Genomic DNA, 23,842 nt, shown 5'->3' on the forward strand with positions numbered 1-23,842 from the left:
CCGGTTTTGGCATAATAACTAGTTACCGTGCTCGTTACCACAATAATAACGTAGTTACTGTAACGCGTTACTTAATAACGCGTTAGTCCCAACACTGGTAGTAATGAGGTGGATTTGGTGTCGGTTTATGTGTGTTTTTGTGCATGTATGTGTATTATATTTTATATTAACTGAATCTGCAAAATAATGTTACAAAAACCTTTAAATAACTATGGTCTTGTACACCCCATGCCCCTCTTTAGACGCAGTCCTGCTTGCTGTGGGTACTACTCTGATAAAAAGTTGGCCTTATGTAAAACTAAGTTAACAGTTCATCTGCATACATATGATTGAATCTAAATTGTATATCTTTACTGTTGTAAAGATATATATACTGTTGTTACTCTTTACTGTTGTACTTTTGCTGTGTAAATAAACAGCTGTGAATGGAAGCAGCTATAAAGTTTGGCTTTCTTTACGTTGCAGATTGCTAAACAGGTGGTTTGATGAAGGACTCCTAACTTTTTCTATGGCTTTTATGGCAATTATAATAACAAGTGCTGCTGTTTTGGACACTAGAAAAATGTTTCTCTACCTGAGCTTGCCGTCTTAGTAACATCTCCGTGTGTTTACTCTTCACTGTTTGTGTATAGACAGACTCCGGACCCATATTAAAATACTACAGTTGTGGATTAAACTAAGCATTGAAGCAAAAACATTTGCATCAAGGATTTTTTTTTAATAATTGAGTTGTTCAAGTTACTTCATGAATCATTGAAGCTCTACTGCCAAATACCGAATACCTCTAAAGACATGAGCCAACTACCCTCCAGCTTAAAGCTTGCTTAAAGACTGGATTTAAAATTGTCAAGTTCCAACAACAGCACTGTTTAGGCTCAACAACAGATTTCATGTGGCTGTAAAACCAATTCAGATACTTTCTGTGTAGCTGTTTTGTAGTCAGGACTGTAAACGAAGTGCTGGGCATATTTACATTTGGGTCTCGGCAGCAGGTTGTTCATGCCAGTAATGTCAGTGATGCTCACGTCTTCCTCACTTATTTTTTGGCACCATGTTGTCTTCAGTCTGCCAGCACTGCTGAGCAACTGTGTTGGCTCTGCCAGTTTCACCTTATCCCTCTGTGGTGCTGGAGAAGTTCTTTATTTTACTGGGTCACGCTGAAACCAAAGTCAGGAAAGCTGCCTGGCAACATAAAAGAGCTATGATATAATAAACAAAATGATGCTTTGTGCATCAGCTGAGGGAGTCTTGAGGTTATACACCAGGCTCTGCATATTTGTCCTGTCTGAAACTAAACAATGAGTGTGACAAAGATGGCTAGATGGATGAGACAAGAGGCAGGAAGTTAAAGCGTTGATGAGATAAAGGATTAGCTAGATTATGAAAGGTGCATCTCTAAGTAATAATCTCCGAATTTAAAGACTGAATAATGTAATAAATTATTCATTCAAAAATGAAAGAAAATCAGCTTGGTACATCATAACCCCTGATATAGCAGCAATTTCATATAACTCAAAAGCTCACCAATGTAAATTATGCGTCCAACACATTTAAAAGATTAGCATTACAAGTACTGAAACACTTCTTGCTAGTCCGTCACATAGTCTGTCATGTGAAATAAGAGATGTGTAATAACCCCCATTAGAGTGATTTTCATGCCAGTGTGCACTCTGGTAACATTCAGCTCAGACTTGTGCATCAAGGATACGTCTGTGTTCACCAAACACACCGACGTAGACTTTAAAGTCCCTTCATTTAATCAAACAAGAAGGCAATTCTGAATGCTTTTCAGCCTGAGTGGGAGTGAGAAATGGAGCAAAGGGGAAAGCGGGAGAGAGATGGACTGTGAGGAAATCAAATGAAAGAGGGTTTTTGTGATGTGTGCTGGATGTGTGGGTGGGTAGGTGGTAGTGGATGGCTGTGAAACCTGAACAAGAGAGGGTGGCAGCAGCATGAAGCTGAACCAAATGTGTCACTGCGTCATGCTCACCCAGCCAAGGAAGGAATTTACTGGCAGCACAGTGGCCTGCTAGGAATTCACCAGGGTGAGCCTGTGTGTGTGTGTGTGTGTGTGTGTGTGTGTGTGTGTGTGTGCGCGCGCATGTGAGCAGTGATTTTGTGTGTTTGTAGTGGATTGTGTTCCAGCTCTTTACCCCTTGACCATTTATAAGACCATGCTGGCACTCCCACCTCCTTCTGTCATTCAGGAAGAGTGTGCAGCACATGCAGCATTCGCTCACATTCACATACTTGGATGGAACAAAGTTAATGAAGCCAAACCTCGTCCACAGGTAAATAAGTAAAATCAAGGTTTTTAAAAAAAAAAGCAGTGTTAGATTTAGCATTTGCTGCTTTTCATAATATTTCTGCTGCTGTGGAAGTTTCTTCTTTTCATAGTTTTATTTTTGCTGTGCCAGTGGGAGAACAAGGTGGAAGTGTGGTCTAATGTTACAGCAGCAGCACAGAGCTGCTGGCAGAGCTGCTTGTTTCTACTGCCAGTCATCAGCAGAGCAGCACAAGGTGTCTCGTGGATGTTACTTGAACTGCTTCAACCAGAAGCTCTGATGATATAAGTTTATATCTCAGACTGTGGATCATTTGCTGATGAAGAGGGTAGTGGGCTCGTCACTTATGTCACAGTATGTTTGAAACAATGTTGCGTTCAAGCGAAAACTATTGAAGTCATTCCAGTCATTTCAAAATATTACTTTCTGTAGCTTAATTTTTTTTTCATCATTTATGATAGGTACAGTAGTCATCACATTACTTTCCCATAAAATTTGTATTTAAAACAGCTGTAACTCATTGTATTAGTTTGGATGAAATGTTTCAGTGTGGTATAGTACTACATAAAAACTTTAACTCATTAGCCAATTTGTGCTGATTAAGTCAAGCTGATGGAGATCGAGAGCTTTTGGTCATTAAGGTCAGTCTAGAGGATTTAACATTTGCATTTTCCTGTCAGTGAGACTGTGGAAGAATTATTAATAGCTGCCTTTTTCTCTGGATCACAAAGAGTCTCACCTGATTTGGTTTCTGTAGCATGAAGCATTGTCAGCTTCGTCTGTCTACTGATCACCCTCACTGCTCTGAGTTTACGTAATTCCTCTGCCACCTGTATTCTCTTGGCCCTGTCTGCGCTTGTAGACATCGCTCGGCACAGACAGGCTGACAGGGGCCTGGGAATTGTTCGTGTAAGATGGGATTGCATGTAAAAAGCACCCCCAGTATGGGATTGTCACCCTGCTGGACAACGCTGTCTCCCCTGGCTGTCTTTCTTTTCGTTTGTTCATTTATTTCATATGAATTAAACTTAAATTTCAAGAATATCCCCTGTAGAAGGACACGATTTTACATTTGGGAACAGCATGAAATATTTCTGTTAATAATCTATTGACCAAAATGTTTTTTGTAGGGGGGGGTCTCTACTGGAGCAGATTTTGTTTCAAAGCAGGCAAATTTGGCTTTGGCGTTCTATGTGTAAAGCTGAGTAGGGATTACATTTGCTGAAATGCAATTTGGAAATTATTTGCTGGAATCTTGCAGCAATCTCGCTTTTTATCTGCATTTGTAACGGAAACCAACAGACAGAAACGGTGGTCGCTGGGTGCCCTCCAAAACACCTATTTAGTCAAGGCAGTATTGCTTTTGTGGCTCACAGACTGTACATTGCCCAACTTATGTGCACAATATTAATAAGGTCTAGAATGAATTTGATAAAAGAAAACATATATGGGGTCTTAAATTTGATACATGACTTCAATTATTCTTTGATGGCCAAAATTGTGATTTATTCCCTTCTTTGATTTAAACAAACCAGTCAATAAATGTCAGTTTGCTTGTTTTTGAAAAATATTCCCATGTGACTGAGACTGGAAGGACATCGTTATCACAGACCTCTTTGGACTTGAATGTTTTGTGACCTACTTTTGTGCACTGGCCAAACCAGGACCCATTTTGCAGCTGTGGCATTATGCAACTCAATTACGTTATGTTTAATTAAAGATCAGGCAGTGCACGAATGTGGCGTTCAGTTTTTTGGCAAAAGTGTGTTCATGCACGTTCCAATGTGTAAATGCATTTTTAAATATGTGAAATGAGTGTTGTTGGCTAATTTGTGTCCTCGATATGTTCAAAACCTTTTTTGTGTGCGTTTGTATATAATATTACTTATAGCTATCGGCAGGTCATACTTACAAAAATTACAGTAATCGCAATCAGCCAAGAAAATTGGTGAATTCTTATGATAACACACACACACACACACACACACACACACACACACACACACACACACACACACACACACAAACAAATAGGTGTGCGTGTTTAACATGCACATTGTGCACTGAATGGGGAATGACCTTGCTGTGTTTCCCCATATTGCACTGACAACACTCCGACTAGCTCTCTCTTGCGGCACTTCAAACACATTTCATCTAGAAAATCCCTTTAAATAGATATGACCTTTGACTGAGAGAACACCTACTCGTGTACTCATCATTTTCAGAACACTCAGTCTGCTACATGTCTGTTAAAACACAGGCACGGTGTACAGCGGCAAATGATATATAAAAAAATTGCTGCTATTTATCAGACATAAAAGTCAACAGTCAATGCCAACAGCTTTGCTTTTTCAAACATCAATCAAGTCAAATGGAGGTGTGGCTTATTAATGATACTGACAAATTTGATTACAGTTTCGTCAACAAAAAGAAATGCTGAAGCGCGTTAGGGTTTGAACTTGAGTAAATCATTGCTCAAGTAAATTTAGCACAGTTCTTGAGACTCTTGAAGCTTTTTTCACATGGTTGCATCTTGCATAAGCAATAGTTATGTTTTACAGACTGGTTTTGAATTAATAATGTGTCTTTTGACTGGTAATTGTGGCCAGATTCAAAGTAGTCACACACCTAAGAGCTGAGAACTGAGAGCATGACTCCCCCAGCTCAGGGGAGATGCTCGCAGATAAGAATTCTCTACGCACCATCCCCATTACCAGTATCACTGGAATCAATAAGCGGCTGTGTCTACACACACATGCTTGCACACACTTCACTGTCCTCAGAAGAATATACTGACGTAAACAACAAATAATTATTGTGCCCATTAAATGTGCACGTACAGAGAACTCAAATAACAAAAGAGAAATATTAGAGGCACCGCAGAAATCGGATAGTTTAATGATAATAAAATATCACTCCAGGTAATGCTGCTTTGGTCTGTCACCACTTAAAAACTTGTATTGTTCAATTAGTAATCATTTATCAATATTCAGTAACTAATATAATTTTTCCAGCCAGTCTTGGCCTAATGTCCAAATAAGAGGAGTAAATGTCAAGAAAAAAATGATTTGACTACAAAGATATCGACACAGTTTCACAGTTTAGCTCAGAGAGTATCACTTAGATACGTTTGGCAGGAAGACACAGAGGAATGAGTCAATATAAACTTTGATTTAACTTAAAGCTGTGAGAAAATATAATTTGTGATTATTACACCTGATTTGTGGAATGTTTTTCCTCTAACTATAAAATCTATAAAAGCTCAAATAGCTGTTTGTGTCTGTTACATTTATAAAGAATCCTTCTTACTTCAGCAGTAGTAATGTGAGTTTTTTATGATACATTCTCCATAAACTACTAAAATAATAATTTGTCGTATGTTTTTATAATTAACTGCTTAATTTCAGGACTACTTTTCATCCGTGCTGGAGAAAGAGCAGCGGAAAAGTGGTTGGAAATCCTGTGACACCCAAGTCATATGATATAGCAGGTGCGAAGTGTGCAGTCTCTCACTAAGGGGCATCATGTTTGGCATGTGTAATGGTGTGTTTGCATGAGAACTGTATTGTGCAAGTGCTGTAATGGACAGTCGAGTGTTTATGTAACCCTGGAGGTTTACCACCCGTCCTTCATAAATGCCATGTGGTCAGCGACTGGGGCAGAAAAGTCAAACACAGAGGCACTGAGTGTGTCAGCTGACAGCAGCTCAATGGGCAAGAATGTCTCATAAAAAAAAAAAGGTTGTTTAATTCCCTAAAGCCTCACTTGGCTTGAACTGAGAAGCAAAATGTGCTTGAGCTGCAGTGGAGCTGCTCTGATAAATGAAAATCAATAAAGGCATAAATAGATAAATAAATCACAAAATTAAGGAAAAGAAAAGTGGTCTTTGAATTTGTGCCTTTTCTCTGATGACAAAGAAAAGAGCCATTTTCTCTGAACAGCTTCTTTGGGTTTCTGTGTTTGGTCAAAAATTACATTGCACAGACCCATTAGTGGGTTTTTTTTATGTTGCTTTAGATGTGTCAGCCTCATGTCACAAAACCTCAAATTAATGTCTGACAGTGATGACTGTAGTGTAGGGAGATATTTCAGCAGTTATTGGACACTTTGTCTCAATTATGACTGGAATACGATGAGCTGCTTAACTCTAGCTCTGTTTTGTCAACAGAAATTATGTTCTGACTTTAAAATGTGCATCTCAGAAGGTACAAAAGAGTAATGAAGTTAATGGTTTGACTGAGACATATAATCCCTCCAATGCTCAAAAGTTTCCCCAAACAAAAACTGTCTCAAAATGTACAGTATTTCTATTTTTTTTGTACATCTAAGTCTAATGGTGAGAGAAAGACCTTGTATTTATAGAGTATATGTCATCCTGTTGCAGATAGTCTGAGGAAGTCATTTAACACTATCATAGTTAAATGTATCAAATCTGACATCTTTCTGACATCTTGCGGGTGAATGGCACACCTTATATGGAAAGTTACAGGGACACTGTGAGCATTAATCGAGCTATTTTCATCTGTGGGTGTTGAGCTTTTTTAAGAGGTAGCTCTTTAATGATATGGTTGTTACATAAGACACTCATGGCTGGAGAGCTGCTATAGCAGGAGAAGGTGAGATTGTGCGTCCTTAGTTTGTTAATGTAGATAAGTTTATGGGACAACAGAAAATGTCTGTGTGCTTTTCAGTTGAATATTATTAGTAAAGTATGCTTTTAGTGGATGCCCAGTTTTAAAGCAAAATAATGGGAGATCTAACAAAAATGAAGAACTCGGTGAAAATCTTAGTAGTGACTAGAGATGGCACGATACCACTTTTTTTTATGTCCGATACCGATATCATAAATTTGGATATCTGCCGATACTAATATGAATCCGATATAGTGTGTTTTTTAATCAATAAAACTGTTTTTTTTAATATATTGCTGCATTTTGTATAAGTTCATACTCAAGTTTAAATAAACAACAACACTAAAGCTATTCTGTTATACCTGTATGTAAAAAATACACTGCACCCAAAATATTTCATAGTTCAGCAACACTGATCAATCAAATAAACTTAAACCTACTCAATCCTCCCTATTCTGGTATTTTAAAGAGTACTTAGCAGAAATATTAAGCAACCTAACTAATAGGGTTGCAAACTCCCAGCAAAAAAAAAAAAAAAAAAAAAGGGAACCACCCCCCACCCTCCACCTCATGATGCTTAATCGACGTAATCAACTTTAATTTGATGCAGTGTGGAAAAAGAATGCACAGAAATAAATTATTTTTCAAGAATAATTAAATAGATTCAACATCTTTCTTCAACAGGATTGCAGACTGCACAGATGGTATCTTCCCAAAGGAAAAAGTAGTATAGCTTACTAGGGTATATTAGACTTAACAGTTAGTATATACAGTAATGGACTTCTATACATTTTACATCAGATTAAAACTTTGGGTCTAAGATTTAGATAATTATTTATTAAAAGCTAGACATTTTAAATGAGAATAAGAAAGAAAAGTATGTTTTTGTGCCCCCTTCTCCCTGTTCATGCCCTATCGGCCCCCCTGGCTAAACTTTGCTAGATCCGCCCCTGCACAGTTACCAGCCGTCAGCTACGTAAAAAAGGATCCTGGTGTAGAAAGTAATATTAAATAAATTCTAACAACAGCTTATCAAACTTAAACGTGCTGCTGTTGTTTAGCTGCTGGTTTCCTCTTTCTGGTGCGAAGTGGGCCAAAAACAAAGAAGAGAGACGGACTCGCGACAGAAAAGCCGATCAGCTGATCATTAATCAGTTTCACGATTGAAGTAGCAGCAGGAGAGGGAGGGAGAGAGAAGAGGCAGTCGCTCCATATATCGGTTGTTAAGCTTAACGTGGGAATGCTTTACAAACATTCAGAGATGAACTTACACACTTGCTTTACTTCTCTCTGGGATAGCTTCATCGGAGATGAAATGCCGGGTTTGGTAGCGAGGCTACAAATACACACAGCCGCTCTATCATGTGATGCATACAAGTTCTGGCAGTAATAAAGAGATCTTGCTTATATAAGGAACTGAAGTTTGAAGCACCTCCCTGCTAGCTTTATTTTTTGAGTTCTGGAGGCTATTGCCTAGCATTGGTGAGTCACAGATGCTAGCTAACAGAGATGGGCAGTAACACGTTACTGTAATCTGATTACTTTTTTCAAGTAACGAGTAAAGTAAGGGATTGCTATTGCAAAAACGGTAATTAGATTACCGCTACTTTCTCGTAGGAATGCTGCGTTACTGCGTTACTTTTTTTTTTTTTTTTTTTTTTTTTTTTTGCGAGAATGTCTCATGACAGTGACGTAAGCGAGTGCGACATTTGTGACAACAGCTGTGTGCAGATCAACAATGGATCATATATCGAGTGCGGGAGAGAGTATGAGCGTGCAGCGTTTAAAGCGTGGAAGTACTGACCTTTGAGTTTGATTCCATAAAAAGTGACAAAAACATTAGCGTCCATTGTGCGTGGGAAGAAAACTTCTTTTTACAGCGAAAAAACCCCCTAAACAAGCACCGAGTGCGCAACGACGTAATGGGAAATTCACAGAGAAACTCGCGGATTCTTCAACTGACCGCTGCGGCACACCTGCACCAGGGCAAACCTCCGCCTGCTATACAGGTGAAAATAGAGCAACAGGACCGCTAGTCTTTGATTTTATTTATTATCTGCTGTATTTTACTTGCATCTATTTGAAGACTGAGTGTAAACACAAAAAATATTTTATTTTATGTGCTGGAATGTGCAGAAAATAGGTTTAAATGTTAAACAAATTTCTTCAAGTCAGACAGTGGTGCATATAATTTAATTTTTGCTTGATGCATAAAGTTAAAAGATTAAAAATGATAAAACAAGTTTTAAAAAAAGACTTTTTTATTTGATTACATTTTGTATGATGGATTATGCAGAAAAAGTAGAATTAGGCTGACAGATCTATCGCTTTATTACCTATTCAGGTTGTAAATCGTGTTTTTAAAAAGTAACTAAGTAACTAAGTAATTAATTACTTTTGAAAATAAGTAATCAGTAAAGTAACAGGATTACTTTTTTGGGGTAGTAATCAGTAATTAGTTACTGATTACTTTTTTCAAGTAACTTGACCAACACTGGCTAATGATGGCTAATGTAGTAAACAAAACTGTAAAGTTAGCTGTCACTTAGGATTAGGATTTAACAAAATTGACCATTTACTACTAGATACTTATCTATAGCAAACAACTATAACACTAAGTATGAAGCATTATTTTTAATCTGTGAGGGTCACCAAACATTAAAAAAATAGACTTATAGGCCTCAGTTCGCATTAATTTCTCACGGATTTCCTGTTGACCATTGCTCCCACCGACACCCATACGAGAAGCTTCTCCTGAAGGGAAAACTGAAGCAGCTGCACGGACAAAACAAACTACACCTCTTAGGGGCTGCCTCAGAAATCTCATCTGTAGCTCCCATTAGATCTACATTAGATCTAATCATCTTTTCTGAAGTGAGTGATACGCGTTTTTAGTGACAGAAGCAACAGAATACTACAAATACCTTTCACCTGCAGATATCACCCAGGCATAAAAATAAGCTTTGTACTTGTCAATAAATCTGCTGCACTTGGTGTCCTGTAAGCTTCGATTGTTGATGCTCAAAAGGCATATTTCTGAATTGTAGCCTTTATGTTTAAAAACTCAGGTCTCTGCCAGGTCTCTCTTGGAAATTAGATTTTTAATCTCAATGACATTTTTTTTACCTGGAAAAATAAAGAACTAATAATAAACGGCTGTGTTAAGATTTCAAATTTTTAACGTCAAATTGGTGTCTGTAAGGCAACCACAACTTTATGATATTATCTATTTTGCATTTCATGTCATTTTTTGTGATATTTTGTTATTTAGGTCTACTAAAGCCCCCCATGACAGACATTGCAATGAGTGAAAGAGGAAAGGAAATACACAAAATACACTTAGCAGCAAAAGAACCCAGAGATGTCAGGTGCATTGCGAAAATGTCTTTCATTTTCAGTGTGAAAGGACATTATTAAAAGCTTGCTATATAAAGCTGTTAGCACTGGATTCAACATTTTTCGTTTACAGCTCAGGTCATCATTGCCTACGTTTTTCTGAAGTGACACTATCACACCTATTATATCTTGTACTATTTTGAACCTCGCTGCTGAATGAAATCACCGCAGCTGATAAACAGCCTCCAGGACACTTACACGCTGTTCTTCTTCATATTCTGTGAATAGTCCGATATGGCTTTATCAGTTTCCCCTGGAGAAGTGCTCCGAATCAGCTCGACCAAATCAGCTCCGAAGTAAACAAGCCTTTGTTTGTATGTGTGCAATCAATATATAATCAAATTTACTTATCCATCCACTGAAAGGATTTGAGGTGACTGTGACCTCAGCATTCAAAAACACCTCTTGACCTTTTAATGGTGAGCTAAAACGAGAGTGTTAATAGATTTAGCACGCTGCATTTAATTTCATAAGATTGCTTTGAATTCTGCATGTACCTATTAGGTTTTGCACTTTTGTGTTAATGACATATAGTCCTACACCTCTCATCACTGCAAATAAAATCATTTTGTAAATCATGCATTTATAGTTTGCCAAATGTAAATTGCTGAAATACACACTGCTTTTACATAATGCTTTAAACCATTAATGATGTTAATGGTATATTTATCCCGTTAGCCCTGTTAATCTTGCAGCCATTATACTACAGATTTTTGTGAAATCCCTTTACACGATTTGTCACAGCTCATACATTTTCATACCTTTTCAGAAATTACCACCATGACCAAATCATGTTGACAGTTTTGTTTCATTATGATTTCTGAAAACAAAAAAAAAACGGATCTACTTCCTGCAGCCTGCAAAACATTGTCACTTGTGTCCCTCGGTAAACTCGGATGACACTCTGTTGTCGAATTTGTTGCCTAGAGAGAGTTTCAGGCATAACTTACACACTCACAGGCCTGTCAGAACAGTCTGTTTCTCTATTCTCACCACAGCTGATCGATTAGCATTCCTTGCTGATCAGACAATTATTAATTCAGAGCTTCTCCCTGCAACACAGTAGACAAAAAAGGGATCCTAGTTATGGTAAAACTATGGTCATAGTTCCCTGTCTATCTGTTATCTAGAGCACTGTCCCATCTTTTTGTCCCGTGGATGCATTTGTGTGGCACGATGACTAACCCCATCTTTGGATTAGGAGTAAAAGGTCTTTATGTTTTTAGCACATTAGTATGGATTTACTCTGTAGGTATTTTTTGTGGCCATGTGCATGTGTAAATGTTAGCAGGTCCTCTGTAGGCCACTGTAGAATGTAATTAATTGTGTTGAGGTGCTGTTCTCATTGCACTACATGCTATTGTTTTACACACACAAGGCCAAATTCCACGGCACTATAGCAGACACAAAACTTAATCTTACCAGTTATGACTAGGTAGTGTGTTTAATTCATTTGATTAGTGAAAGTATTTTTCAAACAGTACCTGTGCGTGGTGAAAAATGACTGCATAAGACACAGAGGAATGAGTCAAGCATAAGCTGTTACCTTACTTTTGGGAAACTTGGATCATTCTGTTAGTCTGAGTTAGAGTTTGAATAACTTTTCCTATTTTTTTTTTTATGTCTTTTCAATTTTTCATTTCTGCAGAAAAACAACAACAACGACATCATGGCCACATTTTTAAGCAGTGTGAGTGAGAGCTGGCTTTAAAAAAACAAAATCAAAATAAACCAAAAAAACAACACCTTGGATGTGTTTCTTTTTTTAGCAATAGTAGATGCAGTGGTGGAAGTAATTCACATGACATAAAGGGAAACTGTAACAGCAGTCAATAGCCAAGGTGAGCTGAAGAGAAGCTGCTGCATTCAGATGTGAGAACTTTCTTTGTGTTAGTCTTGTAAGTGTTGTTCTGTGAGTCGATAATGACATTGTAGGTCCCTGTTACGGAGCATGCTGCTGCCGTGTCATCTATTCCCCTGGGAAGCCTTATACTCCCGTAGGATTTGATCTTCCGCTATATCAAGCAGGATTCTTTACAGCATGAGTTACTGGAGCTGCTGTGGAATGGAAAACTGTGCCATGACCCACTGATTGTATTTGGAGAAGACTTTTGTACTTTACCCTGTCAGCTCCTTCATTGTTGTTTGATTTTGAAAATTGGACTTTTGATTACAACACTGCAACTTTTAACTTCTCTCACTGAGCTGTTCCTTTTTTTCTTGTTTTACTTTTAATAAATGTCATTTTATTAGCAGCATGGTGGTTAGCACTTGTGCCTCACAGCAAGAAGGTCCTGAGTTCAACTCCACCATCTGTGTAGGGTTTGCATGTTCTCCCTAGGTACTCCGACTTCCTCCCACAGTCTAAAGACATGCAGTTAGTGGGGTTATGTTAATTGGTAAATCTAAATTGCCCATAGGTGTAAATGTGAGTGTGGTTGTCTATCTCTCTGTGTTAGCCCTGTGACAGACTGGTGACCTGTACAGGGTGTACCCCGACTCTCGCCCTATGGTAGCTGGAATAGGCTCAAGCCTCTGTTCCTGTGATTTATTTTCTGTCAGCTTACAAATTGATTAGTCATTGTGGGTCTGAATATATGTAGAGTAAGGCTTTCTGTCAGTGTTTTCTCAATGCAAAAAACATTCTGAAAAAGTGCCATCACACACATGTACGCACACAAACTCGCACAGGCTTTGATCGTCATGCCATCCTGTGTTGTTTACATAGTCGAATGCTTTTACCCTCTAGCTGAGGGTTAGAAAGACTGAGTCTATAACTGATGGAGGCCCATGCCTGCCTGCACTGTTTGACATTTGTGCTGAGCCCAACACTTTACTCCACACAGGCTGTACAGGATGGTTGGGTGGGGTGAGTGGGTGGAGATGGGTCCTGCATTCACCCGTCACATTCTACACTGAGCTGGGAAAGTCAGAGACGAACGCCTGTCAGGGTGGAGATGTTGGACAGAGCTGTTAAGTGTACTCCTCCGAGGAATTTTCGGCTTGTGTGGAAATTGTAAACAAAGTAGGGTGAAAATCCAGGATAATGCACTAACACGGTTTGTATTGCAGCCAAAGTTGCTAATTTTGTCTCCTCTCTCGTTTTCTCTCTTGTCCTTCTCTCACTTCAGTCACAACCAGAGGACCACCACATTTCGACATCCTGTGACTGGACAGATTTCCCCAGAGAACATGGATTTTATCCTGCAGTGAGTAACTAATGCGTGTACACACACACACACACACACACACACACACACACACACACACACACACACACACACACACACACACACACGTAAAATAAATAAGTAATAATGGTTTAACTTATACTTCACGCTACATTTACTTGACCATTTACTTAGGTCCATAAACATTTGGACAGAGACCTTTTTTTTTCTAATTTTGGTTGTGTACATCACCATAATGAATTGTAAATGAAACAACTCGGATGCCGTCGAAGTGCAGACTTTTAGTTTTAATTCAGTGAGCTGAACAAAAAGATTGCCTAAAAATGTGAGGAACTAAAGCATTTTTTTACACAATCCCTTCATTTCAGGCGCTCAAAGGTAATTGGACAAATTAAGTATCTGAAAATAAACTGTTAATTTCTAATACTTGGTTGTAAACCCTTTGCTGGCAATGACAGCCTGAAGTCTTGCCCTCAACAGCTTTCAGTTGCTGTCTGTTTGTGGGCTTTTCTGTCCAAAGTTAAGGCTTCAACAAGTGAAATTCATGCTCAATTGGGTTAAAATCAGGTGACTGATTTGGCCATTCAAGAGTATTCCACTTCTTTGCTTTAGCAAACTCCCGGGTTCCTTTGGCTATATGTTTTGGGTCATTGTCCATCTGTATTATGAAACGCCACGCAATCAGTTTGACTGCATTTAGCTGAATTTGAGCAGACAGTATGTCTCTGTGCACCTCAGAATTCATTCAGCTGCTTTCGTCCACTTGTTGTGGAGGGGTTTCTCTTCACCATGGAAATAATTCTGTGATCATCCACCACTGTGGTCTTCGGTGGACGTGGACGAGTTCATCAGTGCTTTCTTTCTTTCTCGGGATGTACCAAACTGTAACTTTAGTTTCTTAGTGTTTCTTCCTGACAGTGACTTTGGAAGCATCTTGGAAACCTGAATTGTATAAAAGTTGAGTTGGATATGCTTTCTTCTGAAGTGGGTAGATGACAAGCTCTTAGAAATCTACTGCTATGAACTTCTTTTATACAAAGGAATGAAAGTGTTAGTGGACTTGCCAAGGACAAGCAATTTTACTGAAGTGTTCCCACTATCTGTACAATAGCAAGAATGAGTAAAATATTTCTCTCTTCCTGTGTGAAATATTCTTTTAGCTCCAACTGTTTTCCTTGCTGAAAGTTAGATGAGCCTTTGAATATTAACTCAACCAGCACAAAAACTGTAGGCAGGGAGAGATGGATAACCCGGGTGAACCCAAAGATTAAAAAAAAATTGACTTGACAGATGCTGATCTGGAATCCATAAGCGAGTTGTAAGAGTTGTATTGATCTTATTGATCTCTTTACTAAAAGTCAATAAGCATATTTCTTAAAATACTAAATATAAATTTATATACAAACTCAACGGTGTTTCTATTTGAAGTTTCCTGGATTCTACAGTTCAACCCATGTGCGTGATATAAAAGGGAAAATACAGTTTTGTTTTGTTTTTTATTCAGAATATCTTTCACAGTTCTGATACCACAGGTAGCAATTTTACATGTTTTTATATTGAAGTATCAAATTAAATACACAGATATCACAGTATACATGATCAATTATCTGCTTTTAGGACATTAATGTATAGCTTTACGGTCTGTCAGTGGGTTTTCAGGTATGTCACTGGTGAACTGTCAGGGGCTGTTGATTACCATCAGTTCTCTAGATATCTAAACAGTGCTATTTGTAACCATGTTTCATAACATCATGAGCGTTTCCCACAAATGACAGAAAAAGGTCAGCAAGTACAAGTAATATAGTCCCCAGCATTCCCGCAACCATCAAAACGTAAGAGAAGACACTTATTTTGTAAAACCGATGATAAAACTGATTTAAAATGATATACTGCATAGATAAAGCTAGGCTATGATGCACAAAATAGAAATAAGATTTGGTGGAACTTGGAATTTGAAATGCCAAATATGTGCAAATATGTGTGCAATGAGGAGGGAGAGCCCAGTTTGATAGTCTTGTTCGCTGGGCTTTTTTTATCCTCTCGAGCCTGTTGCACTGCTCTGGCTGCCCTGTTGAACGTTATGCTTTTGGGTCAGTGCTGAGCAAGATGGATCATGTCATGTACAAACCTGAGATGAGCACAGCAACTACAGCTACCATAGCAGTACCCTGATTTCAATTTCAGGTTAAATATCCAAATATTAGATTATTACATCCCTGAATGCTTTCAGACTTTAAAAGCTCTGATTTGGGGCTCTAGTTCAGAACTAGAACTGAAGAAGCTTTTCGGATGAGAGTTGAAACGTTTTCAGGCAACTTAAAGAAGTCCAGATGCTTTTCTTTCCAAGCTCCTTAGACCACCTCTAAGGAACATATAACCCCCGTGATAATCGAGGAAATACAGTGTATGTGTTTTTGTTTTTTTTCCTTCCCTGTGTGAAAAATAATTCCACATCTTGATTGTGGCACTTTTCTATAAACCAGTTTGGTTTGGGTGGGATATAAATCAAAATGTAGCCACAATGTCTGACAGTTTCCTGTGTTTTCGGTTATTTATTTTATCATTGTTTTATTGAATGGTGTGGCCGGTTCTGTATCTTCCTATCTTTCCTCTGTCCACCTGCACACACCCTCAGGAGATAAAGTTGAACATCAGCTTACAGAGTACATCGGGTGAAATTGTATAATAATGAAAAAAAAAACACATCAATACTAATAGATTTTATGTCGGTTGAACTTTGATTTTCATAGGACTAGGAGGATAGGTGGGGTCAGAACAAGAGGGCATGACTCATGTCCAAAGGTCTTCATACCAATCTCAGCAGACATTGTCAGACTATTGGCTTTATTACTTGCTCACACCACCCATCCATTTGTTTATTTACTTACTTAACCTTTTAAAACTAACCCCTTTCTGAAAAGTCAGCCCGTTTCTGATGGGTTTTATATGAAGCCCCTAAAGAGGCAGCCACACAGGAAATGACTAGCACTGAAATTGCAAATAGAGAATGCAGAAAGTTACTGACATTTAACAATTTCAAGTGATGATGGGAGAAAATAATCACTGTGAAGTGTGTGTGTGAGTTTAACTTTTCTCAGCTTCTAGGCAAGTAGTTAAAGAAACTACCAATGAGAGTGAAGGATATTGTTGATTTACATATGACGGGGTGGTAACCACATTATTAGCAACATTCTAATAATCAGTCCTTTTTTAATCCATCGTGTAAGTCAGAGATTTTAAAGTTAGCTTTGTTGTGACCATTGAGTAACTTAAATGAAACAAATTCCAAAAAGTTAAACTATATAAAAGTATTTAATCCTTTATCCTACATATATTCATTCCCTCGGCGTACGGAATCTAATTAATATAACAGTGTTAAAAATATTGATGCATTTTCTGATAGTGAGTGTAATGGAAACCAGGCGTTCCATTACCTTGTTGGCACTGTTAGTAATTAATTGATGGATTGAGAATTTAAAATAGTATAATAAAGAAAACACACATTAGTTCTTATGAATTCTTTATTAGGTTTATTTGACATATGATTAAAATGACAGCTTGTAAAGGTGAAGAGACAGGGGGACTGGCCATCCTACCTGTGTCAGAGAAGAGCCAAAGTTAGAGCTGCTTGTGAAATGAGAACTTATAAAGGTACTCACCTGTCCTGGTTGCTTCTTGCAGGATGTGGAGCAAAAGAGTGAAAGCGGCTCAATCACCTGCTTAAGAGCTCCTGGAGCAGACCAGTGTGCCAGGTTAAGGAGTATGGTTAAAGAGGGTTTTAATTCAGATAGTAATGGGTGAAGCTTATATTATTGGTTTGTTTATAGTACGTGTTGGAAATATGTATATGTTTGTGATGTGCTTTAATGTTATTGTATGTTTGTTTGTGTGGAGGGTTATGTTTTCATGTTGATTAGTTAACCCCCATACTTGGGCTATTCCAGATGCTCACCTGAAAAGGTAGATTATAAAAGGAAGCCATTTATTTAGTTGGAGTGAGTGTTTTTGTGCTGTTAACATGTGCCTTCTTTAATAAAGTGCCAATCCATGGATGTATTCTACTCCAGTCTCGCGTCATATTATTGGACAGAACCTTTGACCGCCGGCCAAAACTGACAGCGAGTAACATCTCAGTCAAAACTTTAAAATTCACATACACTGTATCCTCACAGCGGTGTCATTTACTGCGGTGCAGTTTTGCTTCCTGGTATTTAAGCGATATCTGTAATCCTTTAATTAGTATCTCTGGGTGTGTGGTGAATGCATTTGTGTGGCTCACCTATCTTGCTGTAGTGTTTTGTATATGTAATTTGCTCTTGGGCACTATGGATATTAATGCAGCTTAGACTGAATATGCATGTTTTTGCTGATTAGTATGTGTGGGCATGTACACACATCATGACAACTTATGAGTTATGGGTCTTGTTGTTGGTGAACATCAAAGCTGAAATCTGGTTCGTCAACAAAATCTCTGTAATTATGAAGTGCCTTTAAATACCAGATGGCATATCCAAGACAAAATGGCTCTTAAGAATAAAGCTGGAAGAGAATTTTGTGTGATTTTAAGTTAAAAACTCACAGCACAAGAGGGGGGATCATGAACCTCAGGCTTTCTTTGGGTGGGGGGTGTAAGGGACCTGAGATCAGTGCTTTGTATACTTTGGGCTTTTTTATCAAAAGCTGAATTCTGTACACAGTCTGGAACTTCAGCTGACAGACAGTTAAAAGGTAATATTTCTAACGTGACTAAATTAAACCCCGCTACAAATCTCTTCACAAAACATCCATCATCATTTAGACAAGTGCAGTCAGTGTTTTTCAAATTTCATACACTGGTTAACAGATTACCACCACTATTTGGCATTTTTTTTTTGCGAATTCTTTTTGCATAAGCGGATTTTTGTTTTTGTAACATTAATATGTCAATAATACTAAAATAGTGTTCATTCTAAAACCAAGATGTTAAGTTGAATTAGTTAAACATCGTCTCATGAAATACTTTACCTTTTTCTGCACACAAAAACCCTATTAAGGTACCTTCGCTACTGTTTGATTGGATTAATAGAAAAATCTACCTCATGTGCTTGGTTATTGGTTGCATTTTCGTTGAATCTTTTATTAGGTTTAATTCTTCCTAAATGCATCAGAGCCAAATCCAGTCACTGATTTGGTGAAGAACAATTAATAGAGATTTTGTGGCAGCTAATCTAATGAGAGAACACATTAAAATGTAATCAAGTTTCAGGGCACAAGCACAATTTCTATCAGCCTGTTTTCTTTCCATTTTTTCCCTTTCTGCCATCATCTCATTGGTTTCAATTTCCTGTTTCCTCTATTTCTGTGTCCCACCCAATCAATGTTTCTGTTATTTCACTTTCCGTTGTTCCCCATACATCCTGTCATAGCTTTTTGCTGAGAACTCTAGCTTCCCACCCGTTGGAGAGTCTGATTTACCTGGCTGCTAGAGAAGCAATATTAGTATGAGCAGTACTTCCTTTTTGCACTGAAAGTGAAGTGAAGATTGCTTTTTGTTTTGCGTGGGCAAGAAGTGCTTTTCTGCCCGCCTGACTTGTCTGGCATGGACCACACTGCAAAGCACACTATAGCTCCATTCACCGGTCCTTCCACTTGCCACTGTGGCTCCCTTCGCCATGTGATTTGCTTTCTCTTTGCACCACTTGCCCCATCTGTCTTGCTCACTTGTCTTTTCCTGTCCCTCCCATGCTACCCAACCCATTCCTATGCATCATCTCTCTCTCCTCTTCTCTTTCCTCCATACGTCCCAAATGATGAAGGACCTGGTTCCATATTTCCTCACCATGTTCTGGTGGATCTGTCTTATTAGCAGCTGTGTAGGCGTGAAGCAGGTCTGTACAAACCACTATGATAATGTGTCAGTCCAACCCACACATATTTTACCAATATGTGTGTGTATATGTGTCACTATGAAAACAGTAATTTTTCTATAAGGTTTTAACGAGGGAGGCAGTAGAAATTAAATTGGTTTAGCTGCTAAACAGGAAATGCTTCATAGTTCGGTGTAATCAGTGTATTAAAACAACGAAGGAGGTCATTTGCTGTGCTTATTTAGGGCACAGCTGAGCAGCATCGATTGCCATCTTCATAATGGCTGTAAAGAAGAACCTTGAGGGTAATGTATTGAAGCATTCAAAGACCAATTAAACCTTAGTTGACTGAAGTCTTGTGCTTGTTTGTCTGCAGCAGTGCTCTGTGAAGTCAATTGTTTGTGTTGATAGTGTTGCAAAGGAGTATCCGATCCAATAGTACTTTTTAGTCAATTAGAATCTGTAGCATTAGTGTCTTTTGGCACCCCTAATTAGCTTCGTACTTGACAGTTAGGGCTTTTTAAAGGTTCATTTTTGAACACACTTCATACGTATATTGATATAATTAAGATAATTACTGATGTATTGAGTTTAATATTAAGACATCTGTAGTTATTTTTAGCTTTGCACTGAAAGACATTTTTGAACGCAAATAAAAAAACAAAACAAAACACTATCTGTATACATAAATGAAAAGTATCCAAGATATCAGTAGTGACTGAATACTGGCCAATCTGCTATTAAGCATGTTCAGTATCACAAACACGGTCATTTCTTAACTCTCATATGAAATTATATTGCGTATATATAGATATATTTTGGTAATCTACCCAGTTCTATTGTTAACTCAGTGGGGCCGTTCCACCACTCATACAAGAAAACCAATTTGAGCCATTTCCCTTTGTGCCTTTCAGAATATTTGCAGTGCTGTTGTAGGACATATTTGCAAAACCACACACACACACACACACACACACACACACACACACACACACACACACACACACACACACACTAATATTTTTATTTTTTACCATTAATAAGTTAGGCACTCAGATGGAGCAGAGGTAACCTTTAGGTTACAGCCACCATGTCGCTGCCTCAAGCTAGCACACTGCCTGTGGAATACACTGGAGCTCATATTACTGTGTATATCTGTCATCATCAGCTGCAGCTCCACCCGCACCAGCCAGGCTTCTTTTTTTGGTTTGATGTCAACATGATCTGTGATGGCGGCATCAGCTCAGAGACCATCAAAGCAGAGTCAAAGCTCAACCTGAGAGTGATATTAGCAGCAGGGTGTGGTGCGTGCGTGTGTGTGTGTGTACAGAGGCTGGCGTCAGCGGGCCTGCTCACTAGGGGTTATCGTGGATTAAAGGGGCTAAAGTGTCAGGACTTTACAGGTTCTAGGAGTACCTTATCAGCTCTTATTTTGGCAGCAGGAGAGACAAAATAACTTCCCATGGCTGCTGCTGTCGAGGTCTCAGTATCTGAAGTGTGTCTAAGTCTATTTGCACCACATCTATCTATCTGTCTGTCTTCTTGTCACTGGGTGTAAGGTCTTGGAATGCACTGAAATTTCTATCTCGGAAGCTAGTAGAACATTCAAGCTGTTTGCAGATAGACTGAAGAACTGTCAGTTTCAGTTTTCCTAACTTTGTTTTCTATTATTCTGGGATGCATGGTTAATCCCAAGACTTGCACAGCTTGTTGCATGGAATAAAATAAATCTCCTAACTCCTGTTTGTCATGCACAAGCATCAGTTGTAAGACCAGTTTTGGTCCCAAAAAATATTTTCTCACGAATTTTTATATTTCTTAATATATGCACGGTAGTGTTGTTGTTTTCTTCTGCGTAAATGTTATGAAATTTTGAACGCTCTTGATTTGTTAAAATGTGGGGAACCAAACATTTAAATGTAATTATCAAGCACATTCTGAAAAAACAAGCTTGTTTTTACTAAAATAGAGCATGTACGCCAGATGAAAAAATGTCCCTCTACAAATGGAGATAAAAAAGAACTCCTGCTGTCTCTTGGCATGTCTTTCTCATTGTCACACTTGCTTTTCTAAAACCTTTCTCCATGCCATGTAATTTCCCTCTGTCCCTCTCAGTGAATGTTTCCTGTTCTCGCTCTACTTAGACACATATTTTTGTGTCTTTGACCCATCCTCTGTGTATTGATCTTGGATTTGGTGATTAAAGTGAAGCTATGCCAGTAATGTGATGAGTGCTCACATGGTGCTTCGCTGAGGGCACAGCAACGTTTTGGTTGAGTGTTGCCATAGCAGCTTTGTGGAGCTGAAGCGGAAGGGAGCAGGGAGGCGGGCGGGCGGGGGCATTGTAGATGAAATGTGTTGTTGGGCAAATCTCAGACCTGCATCAGTATTCAAAACATAATTGGTACATTTAAGGTTGATTAATTAAGCTGATTGCTTTGGTGAAAACCTTATAGACGATTCAAGGTTTCCTAAAATGACACAATAAATTGACGTTCTTTCAGAAAAAAGATGCTCTTTTAATTAGTTTTTGAAATTGTGATGAGAATATTAATTTCATCTTTGAGCATATTGAATGCTTTGTGTGACCACTTGGTGCTTCTAAGGCTCAAAATGTTCAAAACCTACTGGTTTAGAGATGCAGAGTTTCAAAATAGCCTTCATATTATCTGACATGCTGTCAGTTCCTCTGATTATTATATATCATAAGAATGAGCCCTGTTATTTTATGGATTTTTTTGTAACAGTGCCTCTTCCTATACCTTGCTTTCGTCACCTTATTAGACATCTTCACACAAACCACAAATCGTCTTGCTGACTACAGTTAAGATCCAGCACATTTTTTTTCTTTTGGTTCCCAAGTGCCACTTTAGCTCACTTTCAACCATGTTAGCACCAGGAAGCTTCTCCCCGACAGATGACTGAGGCCAGCTGAAGCTATGGTGCAAGACAGCTTTCACGATACTGTGTTCGGAAGGTTTTTTTCCCCTTTTCTCTACATGGTAGGTTGCACTGGTGTTTAATTGCAGTTTGCTCCACACAGGAAAACGGTTCATTTCTTCCATCCCAGATTTTGTTTTTCTCTTTGCTGTCAGTCAGGGGCTTTGGATTTGTCATGCTCTCATAATTTCCAGAGTTTGGCAACTGTGGAAATGCACTTAGGTTCTCTTTAGCAGAACTTTTTAAGGACTTTTTAAGGTACATAATTATTAGTTGCCTGACAACACAGTGTTAGGGAGCCACTTATCGAGCTCAAGATAGTATCCCTCTATTCACAGTTATGATGTTTAACTAAATGAAACATTTTGTGACTCCACCTCCATATTTTATCCCTATTTTAGGGTGGAAAATATATATTACCTAGTGTGAAGTGTTAGCTTTTCCTTGAGTAAGTACAGCAAACTTTGAACCTCAAACAGATTTTCCATTTCAAGCCAGTATTTAATAATATGAGCTAAAAAGGAGTGTCTAGTGTAAGGCAATTTAGTGCCATGAACATAAAAAAAGAACATCACAGCGGACAATTTGTTAAGACAGAAGTGCCAAGGAAACAAAATTCAAAGTAAAAAATGAATGTGCAGTGGAGACACGGGCTGTCCTTTCCAGCATCGTCAGAAGAAAGCTTTTTGTCCTTACTGTTTATCCAGATGTGGGTTTTTTTATCTTTTATTTTATAGGGATAGTTTGGTCTAACAATGTGGACATACAAAAAACAAACCAGAGAAAGACAGTGACTGAGTTTAATTGGGTAATTGATTGAAGTATTTCTGACTGCCTTGGTCTTCAGGATGCAAACTGAAGCATGAATGTATGATTGTGTTTAAATGTCAGCCGTCTCTGTGTGGGATGCCATTGCTTTTCATTTTCCCCATATTTCATTTCCTATTTTTTGCATCTTATGTGTGAATGTGGGAGTTTGCAGTATCTTGCAGTAAAAATGACTTTTTTCCTGTTTTCGCATGAGTGGTACAATTAAATTATAAAAAGTCATATGGTCAAATGTCAGTCTTCATGACAATTATCTTTCCTGTGTGATTAAATCTCCATTGTGACCTCTCTATCGGGCTCTCAACAAGTGGAGGGAAGGCGCTTCTCTCGGCAGACAATAAATGTTCTCCAACACATATTTTAGTTTCAATGTCAACTCATGGCCTGTATTGCACTCATGGCCTGTATTGCACAGTGAGATTAGTATGTGCTATTTCTAAGGTTGTGATTCATGTGCTGTCATGCTTTGACCATACAGTTTGCTCTTTAATACTCACTTTTAATAGGTACATCTGTTCAACTGCTCGTTAATGCGGATATCTATTTGGGCAATTACATGGCAGGAGCTCACTGCATTTTGGTATGTTGACAATGTAATGGCAACCTGCTGATGTTCAACCTAGCTTCAGAAGTGGGGGAACAAAGGTGCCCCTGATGCCAGAGGTGAGAGAACAATGGCCAGGCTGCTTCAATCTGCTAAGAAGACAACCAAGCTATGCAGAAGA

At 38.4% G+C, this 23,842-nt stretch overlaps 1 protein-coding gene across 4 annotated transcripts in view; it reads left to right on the plus strand.

The window, feature by feature from the left end:
* The window catches only part of LOC120730200 (pleckstrin homology domain-containing family A member 7-like), a 134,920-nt gene that overhangs the window by 53,726 nt on the left and 57,352 nt on the right, over nt 1-23,842 (plus strand). For all 4 annotated transcript variants that reach the window (XM_040026413.1, XM_040026414.1, XM_040026416.1 and 1 more), the window contains exon 4: nt 13,444-13,521. In XM_040026413.1, coding sequence (XP_039882347.1) covers nt 13,444-13,521 — 78 coding nt within the window. The remainder of the gene's footprint in view (nt 1-13,443; nt 13,522-23,842) is intronic.

This window comes from Simochromis diagramma, unplaced genomic scaffold (genome assembly GCF_900408965.1).
Source record: "Simochromis diagramma unplaced genomic scaffold, fSimDia1.1 OVJJ01000293.1, whole genome shotgun sequence".
NCBI classification, from domain to species: Eukaryota; Metazoa; Chordata; class Actinopteri; order Cichliformes; family Cichlidae; genus Simochromis; species Simochromis diagramma.